Below are 15,768 nucleotides of genomic sequence, written 5' to 3'. Positions count from 1 at the left end.
AGGCGCTTTACAGGCTTTTGGTTAATGCCAAAGCGCCTGAAAAATGCCCCAGTGTAAAGGGGTCTAATAGTATGTTCACTGGCTAACCATACTCAGCTCTTGCAAAGCCAAAGGGCGATTACCATGTAATATTGGTTAACCGCTTCCCGACTGCCTCAGGCACTTGTACGTCGGCAGAATGGCACAGGCATTTAAATCCACCGCGGTCTCCGTGCCCGTGGGACCCACGGACTCGATGTCCGCCGTATCCAGCGATCAGGTCACGGAAAGGCAGAATGGGGGGATGCCTTTGTAAACAAGGCATTTCCCTGTTCTGCCTAAAGACACAACACTGATCATCTGCTCCCGCTCATCAGGAGCAGCGATCAGTGACGTGTCACAGTAAGCCATGCCCCAGACCGTTAGAATCACTCCCTAGGACCCACTTAACCCCTTCCCTGCCTGCCCCCTACTGGTTAACACCTTCCCTGCCTACCCCCTACTAGTTAACCAAAAAAAATTAAAATAAAAAAAACGCAGATCACCGCCATAATTAGTAAAAAAAATTAAAAAATATGGCATAAAACTACCCCCTATTTTGTAGATGCTTTAACTTTTGCGAAAACCAAATATACGCTTATTTCGATATTTAACACTGTAGCTACTGACTTTTAATAAGGACACTTACCTGTCCTAGGTGCCTGCGATGTAAACCCCCCCCCCTGAGGCCAACCCCTCGATCGTGGAGGGTCCCGGTGCCGCCATCCTCAGTAAGGGAAACAGGCAGGCCTTGCGGCTTCACTGCCCTTTTCCTACTGCACATGCGCGAGGCTCGCGCCGCTTTGTGAATGGGCGGCTGCTTTCTAGGATACACACAGTTCACAGAAAGCAGCGCCCCACATTCCCCAGAAAACACAGCGAGGAAGAAGACCTGCTGCGGTGGAGGAAGAGGCAGATTAGCAAGTTCTGCATAGCAACTGCCCTTTCTGGTAAGTAAAAAAAAAAAATGTTTAAAAAAAATTGAAAAAAAAATTGTGAAAGGATTTTGGTGTATTTTTTTTTTTTTTCCCCTTTAAGGAATATATATTTTTTTTGTACTTTATATATAGTTTTTGAATTTAAATTTCTCCACCCACCTCGAGAAATTCAGTTTTCACCTTAATTGGGACACATTAGACCTTTTTTTACCAGACCTATCATATCGTATGATTAGTCGGGGGTCTTATTTATAACTTGCATTAACTTACCATGGTGGTATTATATGAAACCTTTATTAGAAATGTAATACTTTTGTATCGGCTTTCAAATAGTTAATGTTATTCACGATCTTTCCAATCAATGGGAAACCAACGTAAATCTCAAGGGAGAAGGCTACAGTAACTGGCCTCAGATGAAACAAATCATCTTACATAAGTTTTACATGTCTATCTATGGCCGTCTTTTCCAGCGTATAAGACGACTTTCTGGATGCAAAAACATGCATCCAAAGTCGGGGGTCGTCTTATACGCCGGGTACGGTCTCCGTACTCACTTTTTTTTCCAGCGGTGACAGTCTCCGTGCTGCGAGCTCGAATGATTTAAAAAACACTCCTTCTCCCAGAGTGTTCTGTGATAGGAGGAACACAAATCTTCCCAGCAGCGCCTCTGTTCTGTGTTCCTCCTATCACAGATGCCTTCTCATCCTCAGACGAGATAGGCGGAAAACAGAACAGAGGCGCTGCTGGGAAAATTTGTGTTCCGCCTATCACAGAACACTCTGAAGAGAAGGCGCGGCTTTCAAATCATTGACGCTCGCAGCACGGAGACTGTCACCGCTGGGAAAAAAAAGTGAGTGTTTGCGGTGATTGCACTGGGGGGCAACAAGTTCAGGCACAGTGGGGGCAAGTGATGACACAGAAAGGGGCAAGTGATGACACAGTGAGGGGCAAGTGATGACACAGTGAGGGGCAAGTGATGGTACAGTGAGGGGCAAGTGATGGCACAGTGAGGGGCAAGTGATGGTACAGAGAGGGGGCAAGCTCAGGCACAGTGGGGGCATGTAATGTAATGGCACAGTGAGGAATGTAATGTAATGGCACAGTGAGATTTGAAAAAGCCTGTTTCTGTCAGCGGTTCTGGCTACCCCTCAGCTTCCAGAAAGACTAGTAAGAAGGGGGTAGTCTTATACAGTGAGTATATCCCAAAACCAAAATTTTTCCTGGAAAATTAAAGCGGGAGTTCACCCATTTATTAAAAAAAAAATTTCTCCCCTTAGCTTCCTGCTCGTTCGGTCTAGGGGAATCGGCTATTTGTATTAAAATATGAGCTGTACTTACCCGTTTTCGAGCTGCATCTTCTTCCGTCGCTTCCGGGTATGGGTCTTCGGGAGCGGGCGTTCCTTCTTGATTGACAGTCTTCCGAGAGGCTTCCGACGGTCGCATCCATCGCGTCACTCGTAGCCGAAAGAAGCCGAACGTCGGTGCGGCTCTATACTGCGCCTGCGCACCGACGTTCGGCTTCTTTCGGAAAATCGTGACGCGATAGATGCGACCGTCGGAAGCCTCTCGGAAGACTGTCAATCAAGAAGGAACGCCCATTCCCGCAGCCCATACCCGGAAGCGACGGAGAGGATGCATCTCGTAAACGGGTAAGTACTGCACATATTTTGAAACAAATAGCCGATTCCCCTAGACAAAACGAGCAGGAATCTAAGGGGAAAAAGTGCCCTCTAAGGGTGAACCCCCGCTTTAAGGGGGCGTCTTATACGCCGGAAAATACGGTACATTCATTCAAATTCACAAAATTAGATACCACCGAAGTAAACCTAAATTGTTTGCAACATCACAGAAGTCCCTTAAAGTCTCTTGTATTTGGGGGGGGGGGGGGGGTATCTTGTTTGTTTGGTTCATTCAAAGTGCAGAATTTAAAAATAATCTCTCAGCTCTGAAAAAGCAGGGAATGGAGAGCTAAAGTTACATCAGTGAGGAGAGCTCTGAGAGCTGATTGGAGGGAAGGGACTAGGGCCAGGGCCGGATTAACAATGGGGCTGATGGAGCTGCAGCTCCAGGCCCCTTTCTCAAGATAGGCCCATTTGCCCAAAAAAAAAAAAAAAAATTTTTTTTTTTTTTTTTTTTACGATTTTTTTTTCTAAGATCGAATTTGGGGGGTTGTAGCTCGATGACCAGAGGTCACAGAAATCCCACATTTGGGGGTAGGCATGGGAAGAGCTACCCCACAACTGGTTAAAATATGGGACGGCTATCATTTATGGTTCCGGAGATACGGGCCTGCTTGCACAGCCTGTCAGAAGCTACATTCAGAGCGGCCAATATAAATACAAGCTGACACACTACAGCAGACTGATAGGATCACAGTGCTTATAATAATTATTTGTATATTACTCATGGTAATTAACCCCTTGCCACCCAGGCCAATTCTGACACTTCTCTACTACATGTAAAAATCATCATTTGTTTTTTGCTAGAAAATTACTCTATGGTGGTCTTTGCACTTTTTATGTTGCAGGGTACAGAGCTGCACGATTCTGGCTAAAATGAGAATTGCAATTTTTTTGCTTAGAAGATAGATCACGATTCTCTCACGATTGTTGCGGCGTAACATCATCTTTCACATTAAAACAAAAAAAAAAAAAAAAATGGGCTAACTTCACTGTTTTGTTTTTATGGTTTTTATTATTCATTGAAGTGGGAAAATGCAGTGTGACATAACATATTGCAGCAATAGCCATTGTATTCCCTAGAGTCTCTGCTAAAATATATATAATGGCCCAGATTCAAGAAGCACTTGCGCCCGCGCAACCATAGGTTGCGCAGCGCAAGGGCTTACTTGCTCCGGTGTAACGAGTGCTCCTGATTCAGGAACCTCGTTACACCGAATGCAGCCTAGGATCTGACAGACATAAGCCTCCTTATGCCTTCACATCCCAGGCTGCATTCTTGCGTTGGCCGCTAGGGGGCGCGGCCATTGTGATCGGCGTATAGTATGCAAATTGCATACTACCACCGATTCACAAAAGTTGCGCGGGCCCTGCGCACGCAAGGTACGGAGTTTCCGTACGGCGACTTTAGCGCAAGGTTGCTCTTGCTATAGCAGGGGCAACCTATGCTAAAGTATAGCTGCGCCTCCCGCCCGTGAAATTTAAATTTCACGTCGTTTACGTAAGTGAACCGTGAATGGCGCTGGACGCCATTCACGTTCACTTAGAAGCAAATGACGTCCTTGCGACGTCATTTGCCGCAATGCACGTCGGGAAAGTTTCCCGACGGAGCATGCGCTGTTCGCTCGGCGCGGGAGCGCGCCTAATTTAAATGATTCCCGCCCCCGGCGGGATCATTTACATTAGGCAGCCTTGCGCCCGGCTGTTTAGCATATTGCCCGCGCAATTTACGGAGCAACTGCTCCGTGAATCGCAGGCAAAGCGCAATATTTGTGTGGGCGCAGAGAAAAAATATTTGCTCTTTGCCCACGCAAATATTGCGCGATTCTACCTGAATCTGGGCCAATGTTTGGCAGTTCCAAGTAATTTTCTAGCAAATAATATTGCTTTCTAACTTAAGAAACAAGTGTTGGACTTTAAGTGGTTAAATTTAGTTACAATGTTAGTTAGTTACAATGTTTCATTTTGTTTACAAACTTCGCAGACTGCCCAGATTTGTTCTTTACACACAGAAGTGTATCCCTTTGATCTAAGAAGGAAGTGTCAGTTACAATGTTTCCTGTTAAAAACTTGGCAGACTGCCCAGATATTTTCTTTTGACAGCTGAAAGTCTCTCCACTTGTTATATGAAAGAATCAGAAAACTCTGCATTGGAGATCGTCAGGGGGGTTGAATCGAGATCGCGATTTTTTTAACGATTAATTGTGCAGCTCTAGCACGGTATTTGCGCAGCAATTTTTCAAACATGTTTTTTTGGAAAAAAATGTTTCATTCATTAAAAAAACAGTTAGTTAGTTAAGTTAGCACAATTTTTTTTGGTATCCCAAGCGATGCTTTACATTTTTTTAGGTTACATGTTTAGAGTTACAGAGGAGGTCTAGTACTAGAATTATTGTTCTCGCTCTAACGATCGTGGCGTGTGTAACCTGTGTGTATCTGGCTCTGATACTACCAGTGCCTACCCAGCCACTGACTAGTATCTCTCCCCAGCCTGTCCCCACACACCCTCTCACCTGCTGACCTGTGGATGGGGGAATCACTCCTGCAGTGTTATTGTGTTCTGCCAGTGAGTACAATGATCAGTGTTGCTAACTATAGCTGGCAGCACTGATTGTTTTAAGAAGAAAAAAAACAGGCTGGTTGTACTCAAGTTGATTAATAGATTGACTTGTGTAAAACCAGCTAGCCCATACATAGATTGACTATGGCTGGTCTCTGCATAATTGGCGTAATTTCAATCCATGTATGACCCGCTTAACCACTACGCAGTCCCTAAACATCCTTCCACTCCTGTACATAGTGCTCACTGTCATACTCTCCACACTCCTCTCCTGTACATAGTGCCCACTGTCATACTCTCCACACTTCTCTCCTATACATAGTACCCACTGTCATACCCTACACACTCCTCTCCTGTACATAGTGCCCACTGTCATACCCTCCACACTCCTCTCCTATACATAGCTCCCACTGTCATACCCTTCACACTCCTCTCCTGTACATAGTGCCTGCTGTCATACACTTCTCTCCTGTACTTAGTGCCCACTGTCGCACCCTCCACACTCCTCTCCTGTACATACTGCCCACTGTCATACCCTCCACACTCCTCTCCTGTACATACTGCCCCATCATACCCTCCACACTTCTCTCTGGTACGTACTACCCTCTGTCATACCCCCTCACTCTTCCTGTACATACTGCCCATTGTCATACCCTTCACACTCCTCTCCTGTACATAGTGCTTTTTTCCGTACCCTTTGTACTCCTCTCCTGTACATAGTGCCCACTGTTAGACCCTCCACATTCCTCTCCCTCACCTGCACATACTTCCCACTTATATACCGTCCATACTCCTCCCCTATGTCGCTTACCCACAAAAACAGTTCTCTAAAATTATACTGAATATCCTCAATGTTACCAGCTCTAGAATGGACACACTTTTGTTAGTTCAAATAAAGGAAATATCAGTTCTCATATTTGTTCTGCCCCATTATTAGTACTCATTTAATTTTGTGATTACTACTATGATGTATAGAGGAACATCGGGGATCTCAGCTACTCTAAATATAGCACTTATATAAAAAAGTGGCCCTGAAAATATTTTTTAAATGTTGGCAACTGTGCGCTTAGGCACTGCCCAAGGGCCACCGTCCACCGGGTCAGTAGGGGGCCCCATGAGAGGCTCCTGGGATCCTGTGATAAAAAAGCGGTAGTAAACTTTCCTGACATTACTACTTTTTAGAGGCCCTGGGGTAGGTTATGCCACAACGTACAAGTATGCACAGCATATTAGCACATTAGTGTACCGTATTTTCCGGCGTATAAGACGACCCCCTAATTTTCCAGGAAAAATTTTGATTTTGGGATATACTGTATAAGACTACCCCCTTCTTACTAGTCTTTCTGGAAGCTGAGGGGGAGCCAGAACCGCTGACAGAAACAGGCTTTTTCAAATCTCACTGTGCCATTACATTCCTCACTGTGCCATTACATTACATGCCCCCACATTGCCACTGTGCCATTACATGCCCCCACATTGCCACTGTGCCATTACATGCCCCCACATTGCCACTGTGCCATTACATGCCCCCACATTGCCACTGTGCCATTACATGCCCCCACATTGCCACTGTGCCATTACATGCCCCCACATTGCCATCACTTGCCCCCACTGTGCCTGAACTTGTTGCCCCCCCTCCCCCCCAGTGCAATAACACTCACTTTTTTTCCCCAGCGCTGACAGTCTAACATGCTGCGATCGCGAGCGTGTATTGATTTCAAAGCCGCGCCTTCACTGCAGAGTGTTCTGTGATAGGAGGAACAAAAATCTTCCCAGCAGCGCCTCTGTTATGTTTTCCGCCTATCACGGACGTCTTCTCATCTCGTCCGAGGATGAGAAGGCATCTGTGATAGGAGGAACAAAGAACAGAGGCGCTGCTGGGAAGATTTTTGTTCCTCCTATCACAGAACACTCTGAAGAGAAGGCGCGGCTTTGAAATCAATACACACTCGCGATCGCAGCATGTTAGACTGTCAGCGCTGGGGAAAAAAAGTGAGTACTGAGACTGTACCCGGCGTATAAGACGACCCCCGACTTTGGATGCATTTTTTTGCATCCAGAAAGTCGTCTTATACGCCGGAAAATACGGTACACTTCAATTTTCAGACTGAGCCCTCCAGTGCTGCGATGAATCAGGCGGGGCCTGGACACTTCCATCTTCACCCGGTCTTCCTTCTGGGTTCTGTGCCTTTGGTCACTTGCCTTGGCTGGGCTGCGTTCATGTCATTCCCACGCATTTATTTATTATTCATTACACTCCATTCACACCTCCGCGACAAAACGCCCAATGCCGGCCGCTCGTGCCGCTGGAGGGGAGAATTCCCATTGCTGTCTATGAGATGGTTCACATCTCATAGACGCCGTACACCTGCGGCATGAAAAAAAGTCCCGGACCCTTTTTTTCAGGCGGCATTGGCGTTCGGCCATACAAAGCAATAGGAAGGATTTGTAAAAAAAAAGTTACACTATTCGCGGCAAAATACGCCGCGTACGCAGCGTTACTTGTCGCGGAGGTGTGAATGCAGCCTAAAAGGCCCCACCAAAATCCTCAGCACCAGGCCCATGATGTTCTTAATCTGGCCCTGACTAGGGCCGAAACAACTAATCGATTATGAAAATAGTTGTCAACTATTTTCATAATCGATTAATCGGCCAGTTGATTAGTTGGCCTGCATATAGAATGCATTATTTGTTTACATATCAGGAAATACAGTGCAGCACACATACAGCTCAGTACACCATCCATACATGTCACCAAGTGCCTGAGAATTTGTGAAAGTGTGAGGAGCAATGCCTCATGGGACATGTAGTCCTGGGCAGAAAGTGAGTGGTTCTAAAGGCAGAAGTTTTTTTACTTTGCTATAGCGGGCACTCTATACTATACTTTGCAGCTTGCTTACTTTGCACTCTGAAGGCAGGAGGAGCCAGAAGCATCGATGAGGGACCCCAGAAGTGGAGGATCTGGGCTGCTCTGTGCAAAACCATTACACAGAGCAGGTAAAGTATAACAAGTTTGTTTAAAAAAAAAATTGCTTTAAAGACTCTGTGCAGGGAAGATCAGCATCTGAACCCAGAGAAAGTGAAGGTAAAATAAGCCATTACAATTACTGTAGTTGGTTATAGAAAAGAATAAATTGCCCTTTTTTTTTTTTTTCTATCTACATATTAACTAAATTGTACACCACACTTTTTTTTAAGATTATCCGATTAATCGAAACAATAATCGGCCAACTAATCGATTATGAAAATAATCGTTAGTTGCAGCCCTAGAAGGGACACACCCCCTTTACACAGCACACAGGAACAGAGCCGAGGCTGTCAATTACAGACTGTGCCCTCCCCTTTTATCATTTTTCTCTTTGTGTCAGAGAAACTTATCAGAAGTGATTCATGCACATAGCAGAGGAACAAAGTAGCAGAAAGAAATGACACTTGGTGCTCTGACCCAAGACAAAGCACACACTAGGTTTACAACCACTTTAAAGCAGAACTAACCCCATTAATTTAACGGTTTAAAAAAAACAGTTACATTCCAGGTGTGCTGGGAATGTTAACAGTCACATTTGATTGTGCTTTCAACCAAATTGTCAAATCATCAAATGGCTGGCGTCATAACTGATCACATGTGCAGCACTAGCGTAGTTGCAGTTCAAACTGAGGCTAAGAGGGCAGCTTCCTTGGCTGAAAAGGATAAGTTTAGTTCTGCTTGAAAGCGGAACTGTAGGAATAATACTCACTTGTTCAACGGTCCATCGCCACCATCTTTTTGCGAACGCCGATCTCCGGCCGCTTCATCGGCAAGAGCTAGATGACATCACTGAGGAGGCCATCATCCCAGCACTCAGACTGGCTCGGCGCTGTAAGCTGTGCAGTTTGCAGTGCTGGAGAAGACAGCGAGCAGGCAGGTAGGGTCATTTAATTGCAGAAGAGACATGCCACGTCCCTTTTGCAATACAAGCCTACCTGCTCAGTGTTTGTTACAGCAGAACTTTAGTTCCATCCACTTCAAGCCCTCCACAAGGATTTTAAGTAACAAAATACCAGAATCTGTACATTTAGGAGCATTATAATGTGGGGGGTTAATCCTACACCTATTTGAACAATCATATGCTATATTTAAATACATACTTTTATGGTATTTTGTCTGCAGAAAAGTACATCCTGTACGTAGACTCAAAGACCTTGTAGGGTAAAGTAAAATTCGAATTTTTACTAAGGCTATTTGCATGACATATGGGCGTTGTGGATGATAACTTCCTTAACTAAACTGCCTGACCTTTACACTTAGTAATGTGCACATTACCTGGAGTAGCTGGTTTTCTGTGGCCTGGGTTGTTTTAGAAAGGGCCACCATTTCCTTTATTTGATAAAAGGCATAAGCAAGAGTGACCCATGGCGATGAACTTATTCCCCAAGCTGGTCTGTTAACATCTTCCTGCTCCTCCTGGTGTTTTGTCTTCTTAGGTGGCAGCTTGACCTGAATAGTAGGCATAATGTTCTCTGAGTGCTGTGGCATCAGGTCGATAGTTGCTATGGGAACCGGGCTGGAGGGAACAGGGATTTTTTCTGCCAGCATCGATGCATCTGGAGTAAAACAATGTCAGCAAAAAATAAATAAATGACAGCTTTACGCATGCACTTCAAACTGTACTAAAACAAGAGAAATGTTTCATTTATTTTTTTAAACCATATCAAGATATATATATATATATATATATATATACACACACACAGAGACGTGGCCAATAATTTTGAGAATGACACAAATATAAAACATTTTCCCGTCTAGGTTTTTATGATGGCAATTTGCATATACTCCACAATGTTATGAAGAGTGTTTGGATGAATTGCAATTAATTGCAAAGTCCCTCTTTGCTATGAGAATGAACTTAAAGTGGAGGATCACCCAAAAACTAAATTTTTAACATTAGATTGAGGCTCATTTTGTCAAGGGGAATCTGTGTTTTTTTTTTTTAAATTAAAGCAGTACTTACCGTTTTAGAGAGAGATCTTCTCCGCCGCTTCCGGGTATGGTCTTCCGACAGGCTTCCGACGGTCGCATACATCGCGTCACGATTTTCCGAAAGTAGCCGAACGTCGGTGCGCAGGCGCCGTATAGAGACGCACAGACGTTCGGCTTCTTTCGGCTACTCATGACGCGATGTATGCGACCGTCGGAAGCCTGTCAATCAAATAGGATGCCCAGTCCCGAAGACCATACCCGGAAGCGGCGGAGAAGATCTCTCTCTAAAACGGTAAGTACTGCTTCGATTTAAAAAAAAAACACCCGATTCCCCTTGACAAAATGAGCATCAATCTAATGTAAAAAAAATGTTTTCGGGTGAACTCCCGCTTTAATCCCATAACAAACATTTCCACTGCATTTGTGAAGAAGGCTTCAGGGTGCCCAAGAAAGTCCAGCATGCGCCAGGACCGTCTCCTACAGTTGATTCGGCTACGGGATTGGGGCACCGCCAGTGCAGAGCTTGCTCAGGAATGGCAGCTAGCGGGTGTGGGTGCATCTGCACACACAGTGAGGCGAAGACTTTTGGAGGATGGCCGGATGCCAAGAAGGGCAGCAAAGAAGCAAATCCTCTCCAGGAAAAACATCAGGGACAGACTGATATTCTGCAAAAGATACAGGGATTGGACTGCTGAGGACTGGGATAAAGTCGTTTTCTCTGATGAATCCCCTTTCCAATTGTTTGGGGAATCCAGAAAAAACCTTGTCTGGAGAAGAAAAACGGTGAGCGCTACCATAAGTCCTGTGTCATGCCAACAGTAAAGCATCCTGAGACCAATCATGTGTGGGTTGCTTCTCAGCCAATGGAGTGGGCTCACTCACAATTCTGCCTAAGAACACGGCCATGAATAAAGAATGGTACAAAAACATCCTCCAAGAGCAAGCTCTCCAATCATCCAAGAACAGTTTGGTGACGAAGAATGCCTTTTCCAGCAAGATGGAGCACCTTGCCAGTTGCCGTAAGGCCAAAGTGATAACCAAGTGGCCAAAACATCCAGGCCAGGCCATCATGGCCAGGCACCTCCCCAGACCCTAATCCCATTGAGAACTTGTGGTCACTACTCAAGATGCGGGTGAACAAAAAAAAAAAAAGAATTCTGACAAACTTCAAGCATTGATTATGCAAGAATGGGCTGCCATCAGTCAGGATGTGGCCCAGAAGTTGATTGACAGCATGCCAGGGCGAATTGCAGAGGTTATGAAAAATAAGGGTCAACACTTCAAATATTGACTTTGCATAATGGCATGTAATTGGCAATAAAAGCCTTTGACACTTATGAAATATGAAAATTATACTTCAGTATGCCATAGTAACATCTGACAAAAAGATCTAAAAACCACCGAGGCAGCAGACATTGTGAAAACTAATATTTGCATCATACGCAAAACATTTGGCCAATCCAAAGGCAATACACAAGTACATAAGGGTATATGACCAGAATCTCTAAAATACATCTACTTTTCAATCTTTTGAACATCAAAACATTGACAGGATGCTGAATATTCCTGATCTGCTCAAAATTATATAAAAAAAAAAAAAAAACTCATAGCGCAACAAGCAATGATATGAAATAACACAGTAACAAATACTCCTGAAGGCGACTAATAGCTTTGGTAGCAAGAATTAGTAGAACCTTTGGCTGACAGAGAACACTGCAGGTAAGACCTATTACTTTATTAACCACTTAAGACCCGGACCATTATGCAGGTTAAGGACCTGGCCCCTTTTTGCGATTCGGCACTGCGTCGCTTTAACTGACAATTGCGCGGTCGTGCGACGTGGCTCCCAAACAAAGTTGGTGTCTTTTTTTTTCAACAAATAGAGCTTTCTTTTGGTGGTATTTGATCACCTCTGCAGTTAGAATTTTTTGCGCTATAAATAAAAATAGAGCGACAATTTTGAAAAAAAAATTCAATATTTTTTACTTTTTGCTATAAAAAAAAATATATAAACTTTTTTTTTCCCTCGGTTTAGGCCGATACGTATTCTTCTACTTAATTACTACTTTAAACAAAATCGCAATAAGCGTTTGATTGGTTTGTGCAAAAGTTATAGCATTTACAAAAAATAGGGGATAGTTTCATGGAATTTTTAATATTTCTTTACTAGTAATGGCGGCGATCAGCGACACTATGGCGGACACATCGGACACTTTTGTCACATTTTTGGGACCAGTCATTTTCACAGTGAAAAGCGCTAAAAAAATGCACCGATTACTGTGAAAATGACAATGGCAGTGACGGGGTTAACCACTAGGGGGCGCTAAGGGGTTAAGTGTGCCCTAAGAGAGTGATTCTTACTGTAGGGGGGTGTGGCTGTAGGTGCGACGTCACTAATCGTTGTTCCCTATAAACAGGGAACAGACGATCAGTGACACAGAGAAGAACGGGGAAGGTGTATTTACACTTACATCTCCCCGTTCTTCAGCTCCTGTGACCCGATCGCGCACAACCCACGGCTGGACACTTAAAGGGCAACGTACCTGTACGTGCCTGTGCCCAGCCGTGCCATTCTACCAACGTATATCGGCGTTAGGCGGTCCTTAAGTGGTTAAATGCTACATTTTGTGGGTGCAATGAAAAAAATCTTCAAATGCTTAGCATTGGTCTGGTTCTGAAAACGATTAAAGTTATTTTTGTTTTTTAATTAGTTGTGGACTTTGGGTGTGCTAACCACGCCCAAAAATAAATAACTGAAGTACACAGAGCAGAAGTAGTACACTCTTGTCCTTTCATTTCCATTAGTTCCCTTTATTCAGGCTTTTTCCTTTTTTTACAACCAATGATCCTGCCAGTAACACACTTCTTGTCAACTTTCGCCTTCTATACTGTATCTGTGGAGGGGCAAATTTGTCACATTAGGCTGCTCTCTTGGTTTGAACAACGAACAACCCCCTCCTCTCTATCACACAGGAGTAGGTGTTCTGTAGTTCGCAGAAGATAGCCGTTATAGGAGCTAAAATGATTTGAGATCCCTGTTCAGCATACAGACATTACATTGGGCGGAGCGACGCACTGACGTCACCTGGTGTTGCAGTTCGATTGCCCAGGACGAGTTTGTCTGATCGTGCACGGGCCAGCACATTAGACTTCAGGCTTTTATTGATGCTACCACTGTAAGTGTGATACTTTGTTTTTAAAATAAGTTTTAAAAGGTTTTACACTATTTGGAGCATTTATGTTTTAGATGTACTACGTACACCCACCCATCATACTGATTGGCTATGAGGCGATCGGAAGAGCTTTGAGTGTGCTCACTGCATATTGGAATCAAGCTGTGCTTTTAATACGCACTCTCCCCGATCCTCTGTAACAGGGGATCACGGTCATTTGGTAAGAAGTGATTTCTTCCAATCTGGTGGTGGACTTAGCACGTTCTTCTAATAGCGTTTGGAGACGCCATTGCACATTTGGTTCGACTTCACTGTTTAGAGCAGGGCCAACTTAATGCAAGGGCACTCCTGGGCACTGCCCAGGGGCCCCAGGTACATGGGGGCCCCACAATAATCTTGCATTACATCATGGTTTCCAACTGTCCCGGATTTGCTGGGACAGTCATGCTTTTTACTAAACTGTCTTAATATGGTCGTCCCAGAACCTATACTGTGCCCTCCTGGTCCCCCCTGTACTGTGCCCTCCTGACCCCCCTGTACTGTGCCCTCCTGACCCCCACCCTGTACTGTGCCCTCCTGACCCCCACCCCGTACTGTGCCCTCCTGACCCCCACCCCGTACTGTGCCCTCCTGGTCCCCCCTGTACTGTGTCCTTCTGACCCCCCCTGTACTGTGCCCTCCTGACCTCCGCCCTGTACTGTGCCCTCCTGACCCCCGCCCTGTACTGTGCCCTCCTGACCCCCGCCCTGTACTGTGCCCTCTTGACCCCCGCCCTGTACTGTGCCCTCCTGACCCCCGCCCTGTACTGTGCCATCCTGACCCCCGCCCTGTACTGTGCCATCCTGACCCCCGCCCTGTACTGTGCCCTCCTGACCCCCGCCCTGTACTGTGCCCTCCTGACCCCCGTCCTGTACTGTGCCCTCCTGACCCCCGTCCTGTACTTTGCCCTCCTGACCCCCGTCCTGTACTGTGCCCTCCTGACCCCCGCCCTGTACTGTGCCATCCTGACCCCCGCCCTGTACTGTGCCATCCTGACCCCCGCCCTGTACTGTGCCCTCCTGACCCCCGCCCTGTACTGTGCCCTCCTGACCCCCGTCCTGTACTGTGCCCTCCTGACCCCCGTCCTGTACTTTGCCCTCCTGACCCCCGTCCTGTACTTTGCCCTCCTGACCCCCGTCCTGTACTGTGCCCTCCTATACCCCATCCTGTACTGTGCCCTCCTATCCCCCATCCTGTACTGTGCCCTCCTGACCCCCCTGTACTGTGCCCTTTGTGTTGACTGGTCTTTGACTTATGGAATGTTTTCCTTTTGTAAAATCGATTTTATTGAAAGTACTAATGAATACATGTTTAATTCTACCAACTATTTATACTTTATTTCTTGAAAGTAGGTGCGTAAATTGGGGCAAGCTGGAAGGGGCCCCAGTGCATTACTTTGCCCAGGGGCCCATGATGCTATTAAGATGGCCCTGGTTTCAAGCACTGGTAATTTGTTACATTGTTATTTGATGGACTATGATTCATAGGTTTAGCGCGATTCTATTTACTTCCAATATACTTTTACTGTGTTAATGATATACAGGTGAAAAGCAGCTTCCGACACCATTTTGGGAATAACTCTTGCATTTTTATTTGCATATAATTTTTTTCATAGCGCAGTTTCTTTTCCTTTTTTCTAATTACAAGGACACAACATTTCTAACAAGATCAACAGGTATTTTCTGTATTCTCAGAAAATATGTAAATTTAATGTAGCCACTTCTAAGGACTGATAAGCTACAATGTATTACTTTAAACCCAAGAACTAACAAAGCTACTTTACAGGGAGCTTTTTTTGGGGAGTCTGCATTTGAGACTGGTGTATTTCACATAGCTGTGCTTGTTCATCTTAGATTTCCAAAATCTGTTTCTGTTGTCTTGTCTGAAAAGGTGTTAGCCACTGTCATGAAGTCTTGTAAGAAAGAAAAAAAACACACCACCTTTTCAAAGTCCACTAAACTGGTATGAGACCAAAAAGACACCAACTCAAATTTTTGGGAGGCGCAAACAAACTGAGAAATTCTGAAAAAAAAAACCATCAATGGCAGCCTCACTGTGCTCATCAAACGAGCCACTGTGCCATCAATTGCAGCCACTGTGCCATCAATTGCAGCCACTGTGCCATCAAACGAAGAGCAGCGTCCTTTAACCACTTGCTTACTGGGCACATATACCCCCCTCCTGCCCAGGTGAAATTTCAGCTTCCGGCACTGCGTCGCTTTAACTGACAATTGCGACGTGGCTCCCAAACAAAATTGACGTCCTTTTTTCCCCACGAGTTTCTTTTGGTGGTATTTGATCGCCTTTGCGGTTTTAATTTTTTGCGCTATAAACCAAAAAGTACGACAATTTTGAAAAAAATACAATATGTTTTACTTGTTGCTATAATAAAAGGCCC

The 15,768-nt window shown here is 45.0% G+C and overlaps 1 protein-coding gene across 2 annotated transcripts in view; it reads right to left on the bottom strand.

The window, feature by feature from the left end:
- Positions 1 to 15,768, bottom strand: part of MFSD6 (major facilitator superfamily domain containing 6) — a 145,795-nt gene that overhangs the window by 25,984 nt on the left and 104,043 nt on the right. For both annotated transcript variants that reach the window (XM_040357169.1, XM_040357170.1), the window contains exon 6: positions 9,499 to 9,779. In XM_040357169.1, coding sequence (XP_040213103.1) covers positions 9,499 to 9,779 — 281 coding nt within the window. The remainder of the gene's footprint in view (positions 1 to 9,498; positions 9,780 to 15,768) is intronic.

The sequence above is a fragment of the Rana temporaria genome, chromosome 6, assembly GCF_905171775.1.
Source record: "Rana temporaria chromosome 6, aRanTem1.1, whole genome shotgun sequence".
In the NCBI taxonomy this organism is placed as follows: Eukaryota; Metazoa; Chordata; class Amphibia; order Anura; family Ranidae; genus Rana; species Rana temporaria.
The sequence above is the reverse complement of the archived record's forward strand: the minus strand, read 5'-3'. Positions and strand labels throughout refer to the sequence as shown.